Here is a 22,525-nt window from a genome sequence, read left to right on the forward strand (position 1 = left end):
ACCCCACAAAAACCTACACTCCTCCGTGCACTCTTTGGAGAGTAGAATAATAGAGCAGTTCCTGGTGTTTCTAAAAGAGGATTTATTTTAAATAGGAAAAAAAAAAAAAAACCCCTAGGACCCTTTTCATCCTCACATACATACTAATTAAAATCCATGTCCCAAAGTCATTAATATTCCAGCACTTGAGAACCTGGGGAGGGGGTGGAAGGCAGCTGAATTCAACTTCTGGGGCCACCAGCAGAGGGGTCTGTGCTACTTGCTCCTGAGTGTATGGCAGCCTGTTTTAACCTGCATCCTTGTTTCTGTGGTCCCCCTTCTGTGCCTGGACGGGTGCTGCTCCCAGCTGCCTATGCACACGGGACCCCTGTGCCCCACTCTTCCAGCCCAGAGGTCCTGGCAGGCTTCCTGAGTGGGCCCCGTGACTCCCAGGGCCCACTGGTCTCAGCGCCCACCATTAAGTCAATCCCAGAGGCTCAGGAGATCCCCCCGGCCCCAATTCTTCTGATTTCTGTTTTTTCTGCTTTTATTGCCCCCTTCTATTCTCCACCTACCTTTTCTTCTCTACTCCATCACCATTTCCTCATCTGGTCCTCTGGGGGTGTCCTAGGCCAGCCACTCCTCCTTTGGGTGTCCCAGCACCAGCCTGGCACAAAGTGGGGTTCAGTAAGAGTATGTGGGATGTATGTTTGGACAGGTGAGTCAATGAAGGAACTTGACTGCCATACTTGAGCTGCTAGGCGGGAGTTGTTGAGGATGCAAGAAGTTTTAGGTCGAAAGGGTGGAGGGTGGGTGTCCTTTCACTGAGAGGAGTGGGCGTCGCCCCACCCCCAGCCCCATTTGAGTGGGGGCCTCACCAGTCTCACCCCTTCGTTCACTCACGCGTCCATCCCGTCATCCAACAGTTGATCCTTACTGAGCAAGCCCGCGGCCCGGCCCCGGGCTGGGCGCCCGCCACCCTAGCGCATCCCTTGATGGCCTCTGCGTCCCCGGGGGGTGGCAGGCCGGGGGGTTGCTTCTGGCCACGGTGGCCTCGTGGCTCCCGGGCTCTGCAGGCAAGGCAGGCGGGGAGGGGTGTGAGGGGCGGGCCTGGTTTGGCCGCTTGGCCCGCTTTTAATTCACACCCCAGGGGGCGGGGGCGGGCCTGGGACCTGCCCTTCTCCAGGGCTCGGCCACAGGTCCCCGCCAGCCCCTCTGGCCCTCTTGGCCTCCCAGCCCATCCCGTAGCTGAGTGCTCATGGCTGATCTGGACCCCCATACCTGAAGTTCAGGACTGAGGTGGCGGCATAGGGGCAGCCGTGGTATATGTCCCCTTGGGCTCTGGCCATACAGGTCTCCCTCTTGAGTTGGGGTCCGTGAGCTGGACCCCTCCCTCCACTATGCGTTCCTCCCCCTGGGGCTAAATCCAGCTCCTTTGCCCCCCCACTTGTGGGCTGGGGCATGGCCAATGTCAAGGGCCCCTGGCCGGGGAACCTCCAGGGAGCACTACAGGCTCCGCCTCTGCCTGGCTGCCCACCTGCTCTGCTCTCCCTGGCGGCTCCTCCCCTGGCTCCCCCCTCCCCCTTGCTAGGTTGACTGCCCACCTGGGGCTCTGCTTGCCCTACCTGACCCATGTCCCCTTCTCTGTGCCCCAGTCACTGGGCTTGGGACCCTCTGGGTCTCACCCATCCAGCCCTCTGCCTAACAGGTTGATTTTCCTCGCTGAGCCCACACCTGTGGTTACCTGGCCCTGCCTGCTGCCCCGCCCACCTCCCACCTGTTTGCCTTTTGCCTGCCTCTCCCCAAGGGCAAGGAGGCCCTCCCCCTCAGGGTGGCCCAAGTTTCCAGTTGGTCTCCAGTGCTCATGGCACACCTCCCCTACCATCCTCAGAGGCCTCCTCCCACGGGCCTGGCCTCCCAGGCTCTGAGTGCCCGTGGGCTGCAGCCAGAGCTTTGTCCTGCTCCCTTCCCCCCACCCCAGTGCCCCCAGGCCCCTTGTCATCATGTCCTACCGGGCCTGCCTGTACGGCTGTCCTGTACCCACGAGTCCCAGGCTCTGCCTTGCCCCCGGCCTCATGGCCGGTCTGGGGGCTGCCACCTGGCCCGTCGCTTCTCTTCTTGCGCCCCTCCTCTTGCACCTTCTCCTGTCATTGCCATCCCTACGAGCCACCTCCCTCCACCGAAAACCAGGCTGCAGGTGAGACTGGGCTCCGTGTGTTTTCTGGGGGCGTGTGTGGCTTTTCTGGGGGCTCGCCTTGCCGGCGTTCCAACTTTCTGCCCCTCCCCAAGGTCAGCCCGTCCTCGACACCCTGACGGCGACAGTCGGCTGAAGAACTGGATGGAAGAGGCAGAAGAGTTGCCCTGGACCGGCGCTCCTGCAGGACGGTCACCTGGCATCTCATGCCCACCTGGTGCCTCGCGACTCCCTCCTGGTTTGGGGTGAGTTTCTTGCTTTTTTGGGACACTACGATTTCATTAGGTTCCGCTCACATCTCTCGGTTCAAGGATGTACACATATAACCTGGGAGGGGTCACTTCCAAGGGCAAGTCCTCTTCTACACCAAACGTGCGCCTGGGGTTCTGGAAGCTGCCTAGAGCCGAAACCCTTGTGGGCCAGCATGGTAAGTGGGGAGCGTTCCCCTCAGGTCTGGGCCCCTGAGAACCAGCTTGGGCCGGGCACATAGTAGGTCCTCACAGAGCTTTACTGAGCGTGTTAATGAAATGAATAATGGTGCATATGCCCTCCTAATCCCGGCTAGTGGGCTGCTTTGGAGATGTGGAAACAGGGATGCTTGTTTGCTGTGTAGCTGGGAAAACATTTCTCCCCACAAGCCATGGTAACGTCAGTCGCTGTGAGAAAGCTGGTTTCTCACACATGAGGCCTTGAAAATGTCTTTTAATCAAATAGTGGTTTTTTGAGTGAGTTCTTCTCTTGGCCTCTTCTCCCCACCCCTGAAATTGCAATGAGCTGGGAATGTTTTGTTTGTTTAAATAAAATCAGTAATGGTAGAGCAGAAGACAGCAGGGGATTACAGCCCCACGATTCACTCAGGGACCCCCCCTCATTTGTTTATCTGGGGTTCACTTATTCAAGATGCGTTAATGGAGCCCCGGGAGGCCCAGGGTTGGGACTCTTCTCTGGGTGCCCAAGACCAGCTTTGCCTTAAGGACTAGAGGGTCTAGTCGGGTGCCCCGGGAGGTCCCATGCGGTGACGTGGCTTGTGTGGCAGCTGAGCAAGGCGGACAGGGAGAGAGGGCTCTCCGCCGAGGGCACCTTGCTTTCTGGGGTCCGGGCGACTGAGCCCATGGCAGGGCTCGCGCAGGGGCCTGGGGGTGTTTTCAGAGCCAGCAGCCCCCGTGGAGTGTGGCTGCCTCTGTGCCCCACAACTGAGACATTCGGGGTAGCTACTGGGGCACTTAGACGGCCGGGGTGGTCCAGGGGGGAGACGGGAAAGGCCTGGAGGATGGGGGGCGAAGTTGACTCAACTCCCCAGATGTCTATGGAGGCTCCAGTGGGCCCAGCACTGTCCTGGTCCCGATGCCAACCCCCCCAAAACCACCTTGATGCTCATACACGGCGTCTGTCTCTGTGACAGGGAAGGTGATGAACGGGGCTCACGTCAGAGCCGGGGGGCCCTGCCTCGGGGTGCGCCCTCCTGTGCGTGACCGGCTGCCCGGTGGGCAGAGCGGCTGGACCCCCTGCACTCCCTGAGGGTCTCCGGTTTCCAGCGCAGCTTCCATAAGGCTCTTCCGTCAACCAGATTTTGGAGACAGCTCTTCTGTAGCCCTGCCCTTCTCCCCTGAATTGGAAATGGGGTAGGGATGGTATTTTTTAATAACACCTGGCAGTGCAGGTAAAGAGGGGTAGAGGTATCCAAACCCGGGGGCTGATGCCTTTGTCTGATTGTTTTCACTCCCTGGAGAGCCCAGCGGGCTGCAGAGAGCTGGAGGGGGTGTGCCCAGGTCTAACCCCGGGGAAGGGGCACGGGGCAGACTCTGCCCCGTGACGTTACTCCGCAGCTGGCATTTGCCATCTGCAGACACAGTGACGTGGAAGAGAGGCCCGGGAGGGGAGCTTTACAAAGGGCAGGATGCGGGCTCCGGGGTGTCATATCCAGAGCTTACCAGCAAGATCCGTGTAGCTCACTGGACGGGGCCAAATGCCCACGGCTCCTGGACTCTCCCTCAGGGGTGTCTCGGGACCCCCTCAAGGTGGGCTGGGCCGAGGGGCAGAGTCAAGGTGGAGGCAGGTCCCCAGCCAGTCCCAGACTTTGCCAGCCCCCCGCCCCTCATCCTCCTCAGCATTTGGGGTGGCCTGTGTTTGGGGTGTGTTGTATTTTAGAGACACTTGTGAACGCTCAGTCTCAGGTAAACACATATTCTGGGTTTTGCGTGTTATTACGCAGAAAACAGAGAAAAGTAGGTCAAGTTCTCCATTAAAGAAGTTGAAACATAACATCATCCATCAGCTTCGCAGCCGATCAGCCCAAGAATCGCAGAAAGGCCGTTATCAAGTGTTGAAAGAAATGATCATTTTCAGGAGAATTCTTCTTTGATGGCTTGGCCCATCCCTGAGCAGTAAGGGGTGGAATGATACTCTCGCTGGCCAGACAGGCAGAGGACCCTGTCCTCCTGGCACGAGGGGCTCTCTGGCCATTTGTCTTTGTGCTGAGCTGGTCCCCGGGGCCGCCTCTAGCTGAATGCTTCCACGTGGGCACAGGTATCAGGGAGGAGATTGGCGGCCTTGCCTGAAAGCTGGCCCTCGGGTCCCACCTGCTTCCCCCCAGGTGGATGAGAAAGGGGGGCCGAGAGCGTAGCTCAGCCTCTGCGCTCCCGGAAAGGAGGAACATGCCCCCTCTCTCACCCTCCAATTTCCCACCTGCAGGTTGCCTGTGGGGCTGATTGCAGCTTTCATGGCCCCTGACCTAGAACCTCCTGACTTGTGATTCAAACCCCAAATGTATTTCCAGGCGCATTTCTCCAAATCATGTCAAAAACCAGCAAGAATTAAGGGCAGCAGGATGCATGTGTTTCTTATTCATTCATTTACATGAAGGAACTTAAATGTGGTTTTTTTTATGGGCAATCTGACTTCCAGAAAGAAAGAAAAAAAAAAAAAAACCCACCCATCTTTAATGAGCTTGCTAATGAATTTTTCCTTGAAAAGAGGAAGGCGGCTTTACACAGAAGGGGGTGGGGAGGGAGACAAATTCAGGCCCCAGAGGGTTAAAGGGCAGTGGACAACGTGGAATCGGGCACTGTCAGCTGAATCAGGAAGGCTCTGGAGCGCCGGGAGCATCTTCTTTTCAGAGGAGTGACATTTAACAAGTTGCAAATGAGTCCCAAGAACTGGTTCCCTTTTCCTTCTGCGTCTCTGAGCCCTGTCCCCTGTCCTCAAGGAGCTAAGGGAGTTGAGTCCAGCCTGATCTCCCATCCCTGGTTTGAGCAGATGGAAAATTCTGGAAAAGAGTTGTATCTTTCCCAATGAGGCCATCTCAAGCGTGGGGTCCCCCATTTTGAAAGGGAGAGGCCAGTCTGGGTAGGGAAGGAGGGGAGGCTTTTTACTCTGGTGCCCAGTTCCAATGGGCAGTCCCAAGTCCCAGCTGCCTGAGTGTGTCTTCAAGAAGCCAGGCCCTTTCGTGGGGAGGGGTCTGAAGGAAGGGGTGTTGCAGAGGTAGCCTCCCCTCCTGGGTGTGGAGTGAGTCAGTGGTGTTTTGGAGCCGGGAGAGGAGGGGACGAGGGTGCCCTTGGGAATCCACTGGGAGGGGGCCGGCCTCCGACGGTATCACCTCCCAGGCATCCCCACACCCTGCAACGCCAGCGGGAGAGGTCCCGAGTTCACTTGGATCCAGCAGAGGTGAAGGGTCCCCCGCTCTGTGCCCAGGTGAGCACAGAGAAGTGCCCGAGAGGCCCATCTTTGGGATTTCCACACAGCCTGGAATTCCTAGTGCTTTCCAGGTTTTAGACACTTGGTCCCCTATCCCAGCCTTCATTGCAGCCATGCTTCGGGAAACTAACCGAGGGCTTTGGTGGTCCAGGGCAGAGCAGGTGCCGGGTAGCCGAGGCCGGGGTAGGCCCTGACTTGGGGGAAGGGTGTGTGAGAGAGGAATTAATTACGGGGGAGGAGGGTGGTGGAGGGCGTAGTCATGACTCTCTTAATTGCGCTCCAATTTCTTTGGGCTTCAGAAAAAAAATCCAGATGGAGAGTTCTTAAGTCCCCCTTCCCGGGAGTCGGGGGGCCGGGGTAGCGGGGGAGGAAGGCTGCCCACCACCTTTTGCCTGGCGTCTCTTTGCGGAGTGAATAGGGGTCTTTGGCAGGGGCTTAAGGAGGAGACTTAGCCTGGGAGCTCCCAGGGCGGTGCAGATGGAAACAAAGGCCCAGCAGAAAGGAATGTGGGGAGCCCCCCCATGGAGAACAGCCACCTGGGGATAATTGGGAGGCTGAGTGCAGATGAGTTTTCCCAGGTTCTGTGAATACATTCTCTCAATAGAAGGTGCCTTTTCTTCCCATGAAAAGAAGGAAACCTCAATTACCTTCCCCCGAAACGGAGTGTGTGTGTGTGTTCCCTCTTGGTGGGGGGAGCCGGGGCGCTGCTGAGGGCCCCTCGCCCTTGTGTGTGTGTCGGGAGCTCCGAGGCGCGCGGGCGAGAGGTGACACGATGCACGTCTAACCAGCCACCCCGTCGGCGCGACCCTGGACGTGCCCGTGCTCCCCCGTTCTAGGGCTTTCTTTTTGCGAGTTTCTCAGGAGGAGGCATCGGGGTAGCTGTGCCTGTAAACAAGAAGTTGATCAAACCAGACCTGGTGCCCAAGAGACAGCCAAGGAGACGGAACTCTAGGGTGGAAAGTTGGGGCAGGAGGCCGGTCAGGGGGCCAGAGACTGACTGCACGTCTGTGCTGGCCATCCGGGACCACGGCTGTGCTGGCCCTTCTGCCTTCCCAGCCCTTTCTCAGTGCTGTCCTGTGGGGGGGGGGGGGCGGATAGAGGCATTCCTACCGGGTTGAGAAATTGGGGGTTTTGGGGCTCGGAGATCACGGGGCTGGTGTTTGCAGTCAGAAGGGGTAAGGGAGGGAGAGTCGGCAGGGCCCACGGGGTCGGGGGCAGCCCTGAGCAAGGGGACCCTCTGAGCTGGAGGGTTTGCACCACCACTGCCCCAAACTGCCCCGAGGGCTCAGGCCCCTCTGGAGGAACCAGGGGCAAAGTCCCTGCCATGAGGGGAAGGAGTCCCGGGTCTCAGTCTTGGCCAGTATCTTTGTTACTGCTGGCTGCGGGGCCTCAGTTTCCCCATCTGTAAAATGAGGCAGTAGCCTGTCAGTTCTCTGTATTCTATGAGGCAGAAGAAGCATGGGATGTCAGCGCTAGAAAGGCAAGGAAGGGCCCTTTCCCCAGAGGAGGGGAGGGAGGGCCCCAGGTGTCCAGACTGGGCCCCCACTGGCCTCCTGGCTGAGAGCAGGGCACCTCCCTGCTACTCAGGCCCTGTCAGTCAGAGGAGAGAGTTCAAGTCGGGTGCTTGGGGCACCTGAGAGTCGGGCAGCGACCCTGAATTGGCCCTCTGGGACCTGGTTCCAGCCTATGTTCAGCTCACCCTGTGGGTGTGACCTAGGCCCCCGTCTCCAGCCCTCTGGGCCTCAGTTTTCCCATCTATGAAATGGGACAGTGCAGGCTCGAGGTCATCCGAGGGTCTCTGGGGCTCTGGATTCCTTCCAGTTGCTCAGTGGTCACCTGTGGGTGGTTGGTTTGGCTGGAGATCTCTGGTCCTTTGCCTTCCAACCCCCCTCTACTTTATTATTATTTTTTTAAATTAAAAATTTTTTTGTGGCCGTGCTGAGCGTCCTGTGGGATTGTAGTTCCCGGACCAGGGATTGAACCCTGGGCCCCTGCAGTGGAAGGCGGAGTCTTAATCACTGGACCGCCCGGGAAGTCCCACAACCCCCCTCCACTTTAGAGACGAGGAAACCAGAGACCCGAGAGGGCCGGGGTGGCAGGCTGTGGATGTGAAGCCCGCCGCCCATGGCCGGGCAGTGGAGGAGCAGTCATCAGCCAGTCCCCACGGTCAGCTTTTTGTGAACGCAGATCGAACAGGACTCACGCTCCAGAGCGGCTCCAAGGGGCTGCCTGCGTGCTGCGGTGCAGGGATTGCATTTATGGAACATTCTTCCACACAGGTGGGCTGCCGGCCAGGCCTGGAACACCTTTCTGGGCTGTGTAATGAGGCTGGCCCCGTGGCTGCAGTCCCAGGAGGGCGGGCCTGGCCGCACCATCCCCTGCGGCTCGCCCTGGGCCTTTTGGTGCTCCGGCTTGCTTGGCTGAGAGCTTCCTGAAAAAGCCGTCAGGGAGGCGAGTTCTGGAAAAGCGATCAGTCACCGGGCCTGCCCCGGCTGCCCATCTCAGACTCAGTTTTGCAAACATCTCTAGCTGTCTCTTTGTGCTTCAGAGTGTGGTCATAAAGAGCTCACAAAACCCTCGGTCAGGCCTGTACCCGGTGATTACCATGGTGGGCTGCAGCCTTTGTTTTGTGACCTTGGTTGCTACAATACCTGCAAGCTGAAATGAGGGATCGAAAAATTGCCAGCTTCAATTAGACCGGCAGACTGCCTTTCCCAAGGCTTCCTCTGCCACACTCTCTCCATTAACGGTAAACATACGCCAAATAGGCCTTAATTCTCTCTAATTGCCCACTCCTGAAGCAAAGAGTGAAATTCCAGGAAGAGGCATATGTAAACATCCTCCATAGCCCGGCCAACTGAAATTAGAGGGCTGATGGGGGCCAGCAAGAGAGAGGGGGACAGGATTTCAAAAGCTGTCCCAATTACCTCTCCCATTTTCATAAATGAGCCCATAATGTCCAGGTCCCTGGCCTTCACAAAGGTACAGGAAATTAGCTCTGCGAAGAGCTTGCGTTTGTCGGGGAAAGTTGTAAGAGGTTGCTCTCTACTCAACAGGTAGCGAGCGTGAGAACCGAGGCGAGGCTCATGGCCGTTTGTATAAACTACAGGCTCTATTTCTGGGAATCACCGTTTTATTAAAAATCATCCTTTTCCATCTTTCCCTGCTCTCAACATCCACAAATGATTTGTACCAAAGACATGCTAGATCAATGAGGCCCCATTTGCCCCCAGAAAAGAGGAACTTTAAAAATTTTGAGAGGCAGAGCTAGAATTGTCTAATCCTCTTAAGCCCCCGAGGATGTTTTTGGCGTAAGCAGCAGTGCGTCCTGCGCGGATTGTGAGAGCAGCACACGCATTTATGAGGTCTTCCATCAGTTGCTTGCGACAATTGTTCCTCTGGACCCTCTAAGGAGGCCTTGTGTTTTCCTTTGGTTCCAGACGCTGACTCATCTCTGCAGTGTCTCCATCTGTTACGATCTCAGCCTGGCATCGCGGTGCTAATACGTCACGGCAAACCCAGGGCTGGGACACGCAGCTCGGAAACCAAGGCACGACTTTGCCGGGGCTGCGCCTTCAAGGAGCAGCCTGGGGTCTGCACGAAAGTTAATTATGGACAATCAGGAACTCTAAGGGTTCCTGGGGCCCCCGGGGCAGAAGCAGGAAAAAACCCAGATGCTCTGAGCTGCGTTTGATTTCCCTGGTCCTATTAAAAGACACCAAAGAGAACCAAACCAGAACGACTCACCAAAGCCCTTTCCCACGTTTCTTTGTCCCACGGGAAGAGGCAGCGGCTGTGGTCTTGCTTGCATGTTCGGGGACTGGAGTCCGATTGTCATCTTAGGACCGTGGTGATGATGAGATGGCCACCCCAGGCGCTCACAGGCTCCTGGGGAGGGCTGGAAACTCTCCTGGGGGTGTCCAGCACAACACGGGCACCCAGAGAGCCCTTAGAAAACCAGTCTACCCTCGGTCACCCATGGGCTGATGACTGCTTGATTAACACTGATTTTTTATTTTATTATTATTATTTTTTTGCGGTACGCGGGCCTCTCACCGCTGGGGCCTCTCCCGCTGCGGAGCACAGGCTCCGGACGCGCAGGCTCAGCGGCCACGGCTCACGGGCCCGGCCGCTCCGCGGCACGTGGGATCCTCCCGGACCGGGGCGCGAACCCGGTTCCCCTGCATCGGCAGGCGGACGCGCAACCACTGCGCCACCAGGGAAGCCCGACACTGATTTTTTAAAAAGACTTTCTGTTTCTTGGTTATAAAAGCAACCAATTAGGGGAAAACAGTGTTTGGGAAGCCCAAGGCCAGGGAAGGAATTCTTACAGGGATTGGAAGCAAGAGGTGAGCGCTCGGTGCCCAGCCAGGTCTTGGGCACCCCAGTGAGTGAACCCCTGGCAATGGGGGTGCAATGGCAGCCGGGGGGGGTGTACCCAAATGGCTTAAGTCAGGGCACGGGGGTTGGAGAGGGTCTCTTCCTTCCTCGGGGTTCCTTGGGGGACCATGGGCCACTCCTTTTTCATTCTTCTTTTTCTCTAGGTTTTATTATCATTCTCGCCCCTCCCCTTACAGTGCTGTTCAAACCTCAGCCATCACAGACCATCTGTCAGCCACACCTGCCACCTTCACTAGAGCCTACTGAATGTATGTTCAAAATCAAGTCCCTCAAAATATTTTTAAAAAATGAACATCCTCTCTTTTTTTTCTTCTGAGCAGTTTTAGATTTGCAGAAAAAGTGAGCGGCAAGTACAGAGAAGTCCCATACCCCGCCCCCCCATTTCCCCTGCTGTTAACGTCTGGCATTAATGTGGCACATTTGTTACCACTGAGGAGCCGACCTTGATAACATAGTTATTCACTGAAGTTCATGGTTTGTATCATTCGGGGTCACTCTTTGTGTCCTACGGTCTGTGGGTTTTGACAGGTTTATAATGACATGTGTCTGTCATTATGTAACGCTTTTTAAAAAAAACTTTAAGGCAAATACTTGAAGTCAAAGACTTGATGTAACCGGTCAGGGCTTTTACATGGTGCTGATGAAAATTTGTATGTAATTGTTAACGTGAAGATGTCTGTCCAGGCAGCATCATCCTTCATCTTCCGTCCCATGGTTTCAGGACACACTGCCCATTCAAGACTCCACACCCCTGGTGTGGTCCACAGCCCACTTCCCTAGTCTCATCCAGGGCCAGGCGCCCAGCTGACCGCACTCCCATCATGCCTGAGCACATGCTAACGCTGGCTTGGCTGTGCCCCGCGGTGCCCTCCCCTCATGGTGGAATGCCCTGCCAGGAAGCCTTCTCCCCAGCCTTTGGGTCTGTCCAGCTCAGCTCTCACTCATGAAATGGCCCTGAGCCTTTGGGTTCCATAAAAGCGCACTAAGCATCGTGGGTAGCGCCAACCAACCCAAGGGCTCTTGGGTCGAGAGCCATGTCCACACCGCCACACCTGCCCCATCGGCTTCAAATACCCCCGGAAGCTGTGGTGGGGAGCTTGGCGGGTGAGAGAGCGAGCCAGTGCGATGAAAAGCGAAATGCTTGGTTTCACCAATTCCACGCTTGCTAGGAGCCGGGGCGTCCCTGCTTCCGTTGGGTGAGATTCTATTTCAGTGACCCAGTGCTTTCTCATTCCAGCTGCAGCCGTCTCAAATCCTCCGTGGGACAGGACCGTGGACACGCCACCCCAGTACCCTCCAGCTCCAAAATCGTAAGTTGCTGGGCCGTGGGGAGCATTTCTGTGGTTGGTCACCAAGGGGGGCCGGCTGCCACCCAGAACAGCCTCGTGGGAGGGACTGGTGAGCGCCGGTCCGTGGTCCGCTCACGGGGAGAGGGGTGCCCAGTGAGCCCAGTTGAGCGTGGACCTGGGGGGCTTGTGTTCGGAGGCAGGACCCCCCAGCCTCCTCGTGTCGTCTCTGTGGCGAAAGGATTCTACAGGCGGCTTCAAGTGCCGGACCCCCAAAGAATTTTTCCTCTTTCAGTCCTCTAAATGAATGGCCCTTTCATTGCTGAGTCTCCCTTTTGGCTCTTGTGCCGCAGGGCAGACTAGGATGGAAGTGGCCTAGCTGGGGGGCCCTTCAGAGGGCCAAGGAGAAAACGCGGGCCAGGAGACCAGCCTCTCAAACGGGCTTCGAGCTCCAATGACCTTCGCTTACCTTCCCCCCCTTGAAATGTCTGGAAAATGGAATGGACAGATTTTCTGTCTTCAAAGTTTCCGGCTAAACCTCTTCAAGTTCTTTATTGTTTGGGACTGAGACACTCAGCAATGGTAATGGGTAGTTCCTTTTGTATTTGCCTTGAAAGGCCAAAATATTTTTATATGGCTACAGACAAAGCCGTCTGTTTTAAGATGAACTCTATGTCCGTCGTTTCCCACCGGGGAGATCGTGTATAGCGTGTGTGTCTCTGTGCACTCTCGGGTCTTGAAACAGGTTTCTCACGGGGATGGCCATTCATGGGGGTCCACGGGGAAGCACCTGCCCCGCCAAGGGGGCCTGGGCTCTGAGCCTCACGTGCGTAGGATGTGAGCCCCGGGGGCCGGGGGTGTTCTGGCCGCACTAACATGTACTCTGCCTGTACCTGCATCTGCCGTGCACATGTGCCAAGGACTGTGGGTTGTGTGCACCTTGGTGGTTAACTCGGTGGGAAGACGCTGGAAGGTCAAAGATACCGCGAAGGTTCTATTGTTCTGGCTGGGAGGTCATTTTGCTGGGCTCTGTTACCTGGTCCAAATAAGTGAATGGATGAATAAATGAATGAAGGCATGAAAGAGTGAAGAAACTAACAGATAGGTAAAGAAGTGTACCCTGAAGGAGGTCCAATTTGATGCACAGGAGATCAACAGATAAGTCAATAAAGCATTGAATCAATATATAAATAAGGGCCACGCAGGAACCAACGTCAGGTCACCGTGGACTAAGGAACACATGCGGTTCAAGTATGTAGCACCTAAAGTTTGTCCATAAAAGAATAAAACCTAGATGAAAGAATGAATAAGAAGTCGAGACGCATAAACCAGTGGTGAGGGTGAGATTATGCAGCCCATCAAAGTGAAAAGATGCAAGAGAAAGGGCACAAGTGATTGAAAGGAAGAAGAAAAATGGAAAGACGCAAAATGATAAATAAGCAGGAAGATAACTTTTAAAATTAGGGGGTGAGAAAATATATAAGGAGGACTATGTCAGGTTATTATAAGCCAAGCATTAGGATTAGTCCACGTACATGCTCCAGCCATAGAAAAACAGATAAACAACAGAGGAAGAGTTCAAAAGATAGTTAAGGGCTTCCCTGGTGGCGCAGCGGTTGAGAGTCCGCCTGCCGATGCAGGGGACACGGGTTCGTGCCCCGGTCCGGGAGGATCCCACGTGCCGCGGAGCGGCTGGGCCCGTGAGCCATGGCCGCTGAGGCTGCGCGTCCGGAGCCTGTCTGCAATGGGAGAGGCCACACCAGGGAGAGGCCCGCGTACGGAAAAAAAAAAAAAAAAAAAAAAAAAAGATAGTTAAAACCGAAAAAGGACCCAGGGGACCAGAGATGAGCATTAACTTTAACCAAATTTTTCTAACTCTGGGCACACATAAATAAATAAACACTGAAATGAGAAAAAGCCAAAAAATAAAAAATAAAAAAGGAAAGGATGGGATGAATGAACAGTGGACGTACGTGGACCCAGATGGGAGTGTGGCAGGCGGGGTTTTGTGTCCTCCAGTCCTGGGACCTGAGGTCTGTTCCATGAAAGGACTAAAAAAGAGAGAGAATTAAATAAAATATCTCAATAAAAATGAAGAAATATGGAAGAAAAAGTAACAAGTGTTCAGTCCAGGAATCCATTAGTGGGTGAATAAATAAACATATAAAAGAAGGCAATGCTAGGAGTCGAGTAATAGCCTGTCATAAATCAAGGGTTCTAGTAGTCCAATTCTAAAAGCCACAGTACTATCAAAAAATAATCAGTATCTCCATAAACAAGTGAATGAGTATCTAAAGAAACAAAGACGTGATGGAGTGAGGCGGGGAGGGGCCGTGGCCACAGGCACTCCTGAGGGGCCTGTTGGAAGGTTGTAATTAACCCCCCCCCCAACTGCCTGGGCACCAAAGATCCAGGAGAATGAAAGAAGACAGATGAGAAAAAGTGAGAAAGGAGGAGATTGGGAAAGCTGCAACAAAAGAGAGAAAGAAAGAGTTAAGAGGTGATAAATGGGTATATTCTTGGAAGAGGGTTAGGCTAGGAGTGATAATAAGGGACCAGCCCAAACTGTAGATCACAGTGGATCAAAATCTGGGCACTCATTCCATGAGTAGAGGAGTATATACCTAATAAGCAGGAAGGAAGAATGGTATGAATGAAGGAAAGAAGGAATGAATGAATGAATGAGACATGGAGCTGCAGGGCCCCAGGACGCCATTTGCAGGTAACGTTAGGATTCATCAGTTCATGGCACCTGAGCTCTGAAGAATGAAAGAATGCAAGAAAGAAAGAGTTGAGAGAGTGAAAGAGAGAAACAGTGAAAATGAGAGACAAATGACAAATCAGAGATCAAATTAGAAATGAAAAAGGAAAAAAGGAGAAAGGTAATATATTAACAGACAGATAGATAAATACATATATAGGAGAGAGCAGTTCTAGGAATAAGAATGAGAGGGGGGCCTGAACCAAGCACAGTGATGAATTCACAACTGGGCTTCTGAGATGGGCTGCCACCCACCCAACCAGGAGGCAGTTCAAAGCTGAAATGCATAAGGGAGGACCTCAGGGAGGCCAGGGAGGGGAGGGCCCACTGCCTGTAGATTATCATGTATCCAGTTAGGTGCCCCTGCCAGCTAGAAGTGTAAAAACAATTATCAAAAAGAAAGAAAACCTGAATGGATGCATGAATGCATGAATGAAAGGGTGAATGAGAAAAAAGATTTGCAGTGACCAAGGAGGCCGGTCTTGCAGGGGTGTTAGGATTCATCCAGTCCCTGGTGCCTGATCTCCAAGAGAAGGAAAGGCAGTAAAAAAAAAAAAGGCTGAAAGACTGGTAAAAAAAAACAATTGAGATTGGGGAAAAAAATAAAACAATTTAAAAAAGGAGTAAGGAAGGTAATAAATAAGTAAGTCATACAGTGAAGTCTGTGAGAAGGGACTGGTTTAGCACAGACCATCCACATTAATTCAGATCTCTGGCCCCAAAGTTGATAAATAATAAAAACCATCGCATAAATAAATGCCTGAAGGAATAAATTAACACATTCCATGAGAATGTGAGAAAAAGTTTGAAAAATTATAGGAGGGACTGGGAGAAAGAAAGATGTAGGAAAAGAAAAGAAAATAGACCCATGGAAGAAGAGACACTTCCTGGATAAGTACTTACATATAATAAACAAATATTATTCATTAACTACAATAACTAGTAAGAGCTGAGGTTCATCATAAAGAAAGAATAAGTAGAGGGATGGCTGTGTGAACAAATGAACGAGAAAGATGATTTTGATGAATTCACGTCTGCACCCGAGGCTCACGAGAATAAAAGAATGCAAAAAAGAGAGCGGTGAAGGAGGGCTGTAGACAATTATGACAGGATGGATATTAGCAATAAAAACATATTGAAGGAATAAATCAATACGTACGTAAATCTACGAGAGAGAGGGCCATGTTAGAACAAAAAAACGAGAAGGCACCGCGAGCCAGGAATTATGACTGACTCAAAACTGGGCTCTTGAGATAGTTAAATAAATCCTCAACCAAATCACCAGTATGAGGAATTAACAAACAAAAGCGAGCCCCACATGGACTGGTGCTGAGAAGGCTCCGGGAACCACAGATTATGGTTAATCCAATTCTGTGCACCTGAGGTCCATAAATAAAAGAATAAATATTGAAATAAAAGAGTGACAGAAAGAATGAATGGACCCATGAACAACTGAATTAGAAATGGAAATGCCTGGAATGGCCAGCAGCGCGTCGCCCATGGGATTGTCACTCATCTCACTCCGGACACCTGAGGTTCCTAAGAGTGAAAAGATGCAAGAAAAAAAGAAAACATCAGGGAGTCAAAGAGGTGAGGGGAGGCAAAGTGAAACTAAGTGAAAGAGAAAGGCGGGGTGAGGGAGGGACAAATAAAAAGCTAACGAAGATGTGGGTGTGTCTGAGAGAAGGATGTGTTAGGATTAGGGATGAGGCCGTCATCAATCCTAATGATGGATGAGGTCGCCCAATCCCCTTTTCTAGGGCAAGGGAGGATGGAGAGATTAAACAAATAAAGAAGTGAAAAAAGGAGAAGGGAAGGATGATAAACCCACAACCAAGGTGATAAATGGTTAGTTAAGAGAGGTTGTCTGAACAGGGACTATAATTAGTTTACATAGGTACTCCTTAAATAGATAAATACATCACACCTTTCCAAGAATAAATGAAAAACAGAGGAAATACCCGACCCAAAGACAAGGCTGCATCTTCCAGCCTTTTATCATCTTTATGTAATAAAATATATGCAATTGAGGTCCATAAATAAAAGAATAAATAGCAAAGTGTAAAAGGTGACTAAAGGCAGGGAAGAAAGATAGCAAAGGCAAATAAACACATGGGCCAACGATGGTTATTTTGCACATGGAGTTTTGACTAATACAATGATTTCCCAGGAGACTGACAAGTAAAAGAATACCCAAAATAAGAAGGAAAGGAAGGGCAAATGCATGAGTGCGTAAAGGAATGAATGAATGAATGAATGAATGAGAGGTGGTGCTGCCTGGACCAGGGACAGGAGGATGTCGCACGCGGGAGCCTGGTTCATCCTTCCGTGCACCTGAGTTTGTAAGAATGAAGGAACGGAAGGAAGAGTGAGAGAAAGGGAGAAATACAAAAGGAAGGAATAAAGAATAAAAATAATGTATAAACGAATAAATAGGAGAAGGGAGAGCTTCATGAACAAGGGGCTATGATTAATCGAAAGTCATTCTATTGAAGTCGGTAAATAAAGGCGTCAGATCTAAGTGAATGAACGATTGAGTGACTGGAGGAAATGGATGAATGACTGGAAGGAAGTGAGGGAGAGAGGGAGAGAAGGAAAACGGGAGGAAGGAGTCGTAGGCAGAGAGGAGAGGGAGGACTCTTCCAGTTCGGGGTCCCTGGGCTCCCGCCAGCTGGAGGGAGTGGGTACCAGGGAGGCGTGGCTCTTGGCATGTTGTGTGCTTGTTACCTGCACTGTCTTGGCGGGAGGAGCTGGCTCAGGAGGACCCTTGCCTCGGGGCGCCACTGTCACACCCTGGCTGTGGGGGCCATTTCACTTCATTGCTCTCATTCAGTTTCCCCATCTGTAAACTCGGAATGGCCTCAGCTCCCCGCTTGGATGGGTCGTGGGGCAAATGCTGTCCTGCGCGTTGGCAGTGCCCTGTCTGGAGCCCTGGAGCGGCGGAAGGGCTCAGGCCCCGGGCCCTGCCGAAGGTTGTGGGAACTGGGCGTGGGTCGCCTGCGAGGGAGGCTTCTCCCGCCAGGGGGCAGCAGAGGGTCAGGGAGCAGGAGGCCCGGGGGGCTGGGTGGGCCCCGCCTGCTGCGCTGTCCTGGGAGGGGCGCCACTCACATCCAGGGCCTGCGCAGGTGGCTTGGGAAGGGGCCAGTAGGGGCCAGATCACCACAAATCGTGTTCCCGCAACTTTCCGAAATGTGCCCGGGAGCCCTCCAGCCCGGTCTTCTACGGGGTGGGCTGCCTTCCCTTCTCAAGTCAGGGGGTCCCGGGGCAGGTGCCTCTCAGCCCGGGGTTTGCAGAAGTGGTCCCAGGATCCCGGCCCCCTCGCCCTGGCATCCCCAGAGCCCGTTTCAAGGCCTTGCTGTCTTCTCGACTGTTTTCCGATGTACTCTTTGTATTTCGGCGGAAAGCGCGTTTGCACTGTGTGTTGTTGAACTTGTCCTCTCCCCTCCTGACCTGCCTTCCCCCGCCCCCCGTTCCCCAGACGGGGTTGGGGGCTGTTTGTACTGGCGCTTCCGACCCCTGGGACGCCCTGGTTCTGTTCAGTCTCCTTTCTCTGTACCGGACAGGATTTGTGCACTTGTGTGTTGTGTGCCTGTGTCTGTCTCTAAAAATGAGGACCAGAGTCCCTCCGGACTTCTCGATTCCAATCTGGGATATTAAAAAAAAAACTGGATTCCTAACAAGTGCCCTGAGCAGCCGAAGCCAGCGTGGCTGGCCCATTCCTATCTGGGACATTAAAAAAAAACTGGATTCCTAACAAGTGCCCTGAGCAGCCGAAGCCAGCGTGGCTGGCCCCAGGACCCGTGGCTGGGGGAGCGGGGAGCGCAGGGGCGTCGGGTGTGGCTGGGGCTAGTGTTTTACCTGGTGGGTGGGAGGTGAGGGAATGGTTCGTGGCAGGGGGGTTGCACCCCGCTCGGAGCAACTTTGGACCCTAGGTGGGGACAGGGAGTGGCCGGCCACAGGCTTGGGGCGGGGCGTAGCTCGAGTCCAGGCCAGTGATGATGCAGGTACGCTGTGAGGGCAGCGAGCTGGAGGCGCAGGGTTTGCGGACAGGATGTGGGGAGGGAGGGAGGGAGGGGGACCGGGGGCAGCCTCCATGCTTTGAAGGCGGGCCCTGAATGGATGCAGACGGCATCTAGAAGATGGAGGACACGGAATCACGGGTCAGGAGCCCCTCTTCCCTGCCCCCAGTGCCACGTGTCTGGGCCACGTGAGCAGGGCCTCGTGGGCCTGAGGTGGCGCTGGGGCTTCGGGGCTCTGCACACTTATTAACCCTGAAGACACCTGCTCAGAGAGGGTCTCCAGAGAGCCCCCCAAACAGCCCAGGTGTCATCGTGTGGACCAGAGTGGGGCTGGGAGGGGCTTGGGGCAGGAAGAGCCTGGGAGGGTCTTTTTGAAGAACCCTTGTGTGGTTTTAAATGTCAGCTGAGGGTCAGGAAGACTTAGAAAGTATTGGGGAGAAGTGGGGGGCCACGGCCACGTGCACAGAGGAAATAGGGAGGGACAGGAGCAAAGCTCTCGGGGAGCCTTCTCCCCAGGTCCGAGGGGCTGTCGAGGGGTCACGTGGATGGAAATGGGCTGGTGGGAGAATGCCCCAGGGGGAGGGTGGGTTGGGATTGGATGAGTTCTGTCTGTTTAGGAATGTTGAGGGCCTGAGGGTCATCGGGTCAGAGCTCTTAAGAGTTTGGGATCCAGCATTCTAAGGGTCTCCAGTTCTGAGATGCTGAATTTCAGGACAGGGCTCGAGGGCTGTAGAAGCCGGTGGGGGGGGTGGGGTGGAATTTCCACATGGGCCCCCATCTGGTTCTGTCCATGCCCGATTCATGAGGTCCAAGATGGGATCTCAGCACTCCTCTCTGATCAGGGCTTCTCTCAAGTGTATGTTTCTTCTTCTCACTTTTTAAAAAAAAGACAAATTTTGTCTGTTGACTTTGACCTTTGCATGCACCCCTTGCACAAATCCTTCCCCTGGTGACAGCAGGAGCTACAAGTCTCCTTGGATTTCTGTGCAACTCCCAACTCCCTCCTCAGGAAGCTTGGCCTCGGGGCTGGCCTTCCAGAGGGCGGAGGACGGAGGCTGGGCCTCTGGGGCAGGTGGGCCAAGGGCTCCCCTGTGATCCTAATGTAAATGGTGTGGATAGCACATGACCTAGAGCAGGAGATCACCCATCATTCGACATGTCACCCATCTTTATTTCTTGCCTTCAAATTCCTGTTTATGAGCACACTTTTTTAATGGACATCTAATTTTTTTAAGTGAGCGTTCATTTTTTAAACCTAATTGCCATCCTTCACCACACACACTTCTTTTATTTTTTTTACATCTTGCCTTTTCCACTTAATATTCCGTCGTCAACATTTTTCTTTCTTCCATAGACTTCATCACGTCACTGGCTGCCTCGTGTCTCATTGAGCAGCTATGTCAATCATTCACCACATCAACCTGCTATTGTTACTATTGCTATGCATAATTCATCTCTTTTTTTAATGTTACAAATTATGCCACAGCTAATGGCTTAGCACACCCACTTTTTTTTTTTTTTTTTCCATTCTTACGAATTATTTTCCCACACCTAGAAATGATCGCTGTTTCATGGTATGTCGGTTTCTCCTGCTAGGCTGTGAGCCCCTTAAGGGCAAGAAGCTTGTTGAATTGATCTTTGTATCTCTGACGCCTGAAATGTTGTAGCTGCTAAATGTTAGATGAGAAGATATGAGGGAGTGGTTGGTTGGCTGAGGAGGAGAGGATGGAAGGATGGATGGAGATGTGAGGGAGTGAGTGGTTGGTTGACTGTTAAGAGGAGAGGAGGGAAGATGGGCGAATAAAAGGATTGATGCATGAACAAATGAACTTCTTAGGGTTGAGTTTCTTGAATGAAAGGCCAGGAATTTTTGTACGAATACTGACTAGTAGCACAAGGCTTGCAGCATTTTGTAACGTCCAGCGATGTATTAGCATTTTGTTACGATATTGCTAGTTTATCTCTGTTAAAAAGTGTTGTTCTGTCATTTTAACTTGCATTGCTTTGATTACTAATGACGGTTGAACATTTGCACGTGTGTCTGTTAAAAAATTGCATTTTATCTTCTGTGAACTGTTTGTCCAAGTCCACCGGGTCATGGCTTTGTGATGAGACTGTCAAGGATGGAATGAGTGTCCTCGGGACGCAGTGAGCCCTTCCTCACTGGAGGCATTCGAGGGGCAGGCCAGGCAGATGAGGGTGGCTTTAAGGAGATTCAACTAGTGGGAGTGGGGTTGGCCTAGATGACCCTTCATTTGACTTTAGGATTTTGCTTCTTCCTGGGAAATGGGCATTTTCCCTTTGTCAGCCCAGCAGTATCGAAGGCCGCATCCCCCTGGTGGGCTTGTGCATTAGTGACTTATAAACTCTAACCTCACCCTCTACAACTCTTGTGGGGCAGGAATATCTCTTTGACCCTCCAGGGTCCAGACAACCGTGCTACCGTCTTGGAGAGTTCAGTGGTGGACTTCCCACCCGCCCCCCCTCCCCCATTTCACCTTGAGGAGGACAGGCCCCTGCACCTCCATTTGCCACCTCTCAGCGCAATCAGCTGAGGCGATCAGCTGCCGTTTACGTTCCCGGGGTCCTGTGAGCAAACGTCCCCTAGGCCTGCGTGTTGGTCTTTGGGGTTTAATTGATTAAGGGGACATGTCGGATCAGGTCTGATAGTGGAGGCTCCTTCAGAAATGGGACAGTTCAATTTCGTGAGCCAAGGAGTAGAATGGATCCCATGTTCTCCTCGGGCTTCCCCTCATGGTCCACCCCGAGGCTAGCCGGGGCTCAAAGGTCACCGTGGCCATTCGGGGAGGGCACGTGACCCAAGGAGGGCTTGCCCCCGCTTTCCAGAACACCCTCTGCTCCCAGCCAAGGGCCGCATCTTCCCACTGACCCTCTACTATAGCACCGAGCGCTGTTTGCCTGCATCGGAATTTCTCGCCCACGTGTTTGCCCCAGCATCGAAGCTTGGGAGGCCAGCGATGTTTCCCAACATTATTTTGATGCATCCATCCATCCATGCATTTGGCCTACGTCTCTTGACCTGGTGCTTTGGCCTTTCCCTTTCCTGAAAGCAAACCTTTTCCTCTTGGGCAGGCTGTGTAGTGCCATGGGCTGTGGTTATGAAGTGAACGCCCTTATCTGTGGCTTCTTCCTCCGGGGTCACTGCTCTGAGCACGTCCCAGCTGGATGTCATCCGCCACCGTCACCCACACGGCTTCCTTCCCCATGGTGCTTTCCCATGCATCACACACCGTGAGGGAACCAGGGCCAGGGTCCGAGAGCGGCCCCCCTCCCCCGCCCGTGAGCGGAGATGTCCCCCCCCACCCCCAGGCCACCCTGCCTGGTGCATGGTCCCTGCCATGAGCTTTGCCCTCAGCCTTTCAGCTTCCTCGCACCAGATGGCAGTGGTTGTAACTCTCATCCCTCCATTCTTTCATCCCTTCATTCGTTCACTCAGGCCACAAACATTTGAAAAGATCCGCCGGTGCTATACTAGAGCTGGCTCACAGGACACGTTCCAGCCATGCCCTTTGGAAGGAAAAGATGAGCATGTTTGCCAGGGGCCATGTTTGTGTGTCAGTAACAAGGCGGGACCCTTGATTTAGCTCCCACCCCTAGACCCGAGTTCTGCTGAAAGTTTGATAGCCCTCTCCAACTTTGTTCCTCCCCAAACTAAGTCGACTAGAAATCAGCAAACTGTGTTCCTTGGTGCTCAGAAATCATAGCCCGTAGCCTCAAGAGGCCAGAATGAGAGCTGGGGGGTCTGAAACGAGAGGCTGATGCTGGCCGTGAGCTTTCAAGTCATTAGAGCACCCTGGTCTTGCACAAAGGGGAACTTAGAGTCGTTCCTGTCCCTTTGAGATTTGCTAATTCTGGGCTCTATTTAGAGAAAATTGGGGAGGATGATTGCTGGCTTGGATGCAAGGATCGTGCCCCACGCGGGGTCTGCACAGAACAATCTACTGGCACAACAGGGCATCCGAGGCACACAGCGCTTGGCGAACCCTGCATGCAGCCCCCAGCATCCATGCAGGTCCCAGGCCAGGCGGCATCCACCACCGCCCCCCCACCTCCAGCTTAGCTCACTGCTACCTGCCTGGGACAAGGCGTAGATCTAGGGGCTCCACTGAGAATTCTGTATTTGATTTATTGCCTTGGACAGTGGGGGTGGTGGACAAAGCCAGGACCCTGG

General features: G+C 53.4%; 1 protein-coding gene across 5 annotated transcripts in view; it reads left to right on the forward strand.

The window, feature by feature from the left end:
• The window catches only part of LOC114487239 (uncharacterized), a 34,969-nt gene that overhangs the window by 7,788 nt on the left and 4,656 nt on the right, over positions 1–22,525 (forward strand). For 4 of the 5 annotated variants that reach the window (XR_003682176.1, XR_003682178.1, XR_003682179.2 and 1 more), the window contains 2 exons: positions 2,269–2,418; positions 11,505–11,577. Coding sequence is in view for 2 of the 5 variants with exons in the window: in XM_055088719.1 (XP_054944694.1) it covers positions 2,269–2,418; positions 11,505–11,577 (223 nt within the window). In the remaining 3 variants the exon portion in view is untranslated. Of the gene's footprint in view, positions 1–1,109; positions 2,177–2,268; positions 2,419–11,504; positions 11,578–22,525 lie in introns of those variants that run through there. The other variant, XM_028496392.2, reaches the window with a different exon arrangement.

The sequence above is a fragment of the Physeter macrocephalus genome, chromosome 11 (assembly GCF_002837175.3).
Source record: "Physeter macrocephalus isolate SW-GA chromosome 11, ASM283717v5, whole genome shotgun sequence".
In the NCBI taxonomy this organism is placed as follows: domain Eukaryota; kingdom Metazoa; phylum Chordata; class Mammalia; order Artiodactyla; family Physeteridae; genus Physeter; species Physeter macrocephalus.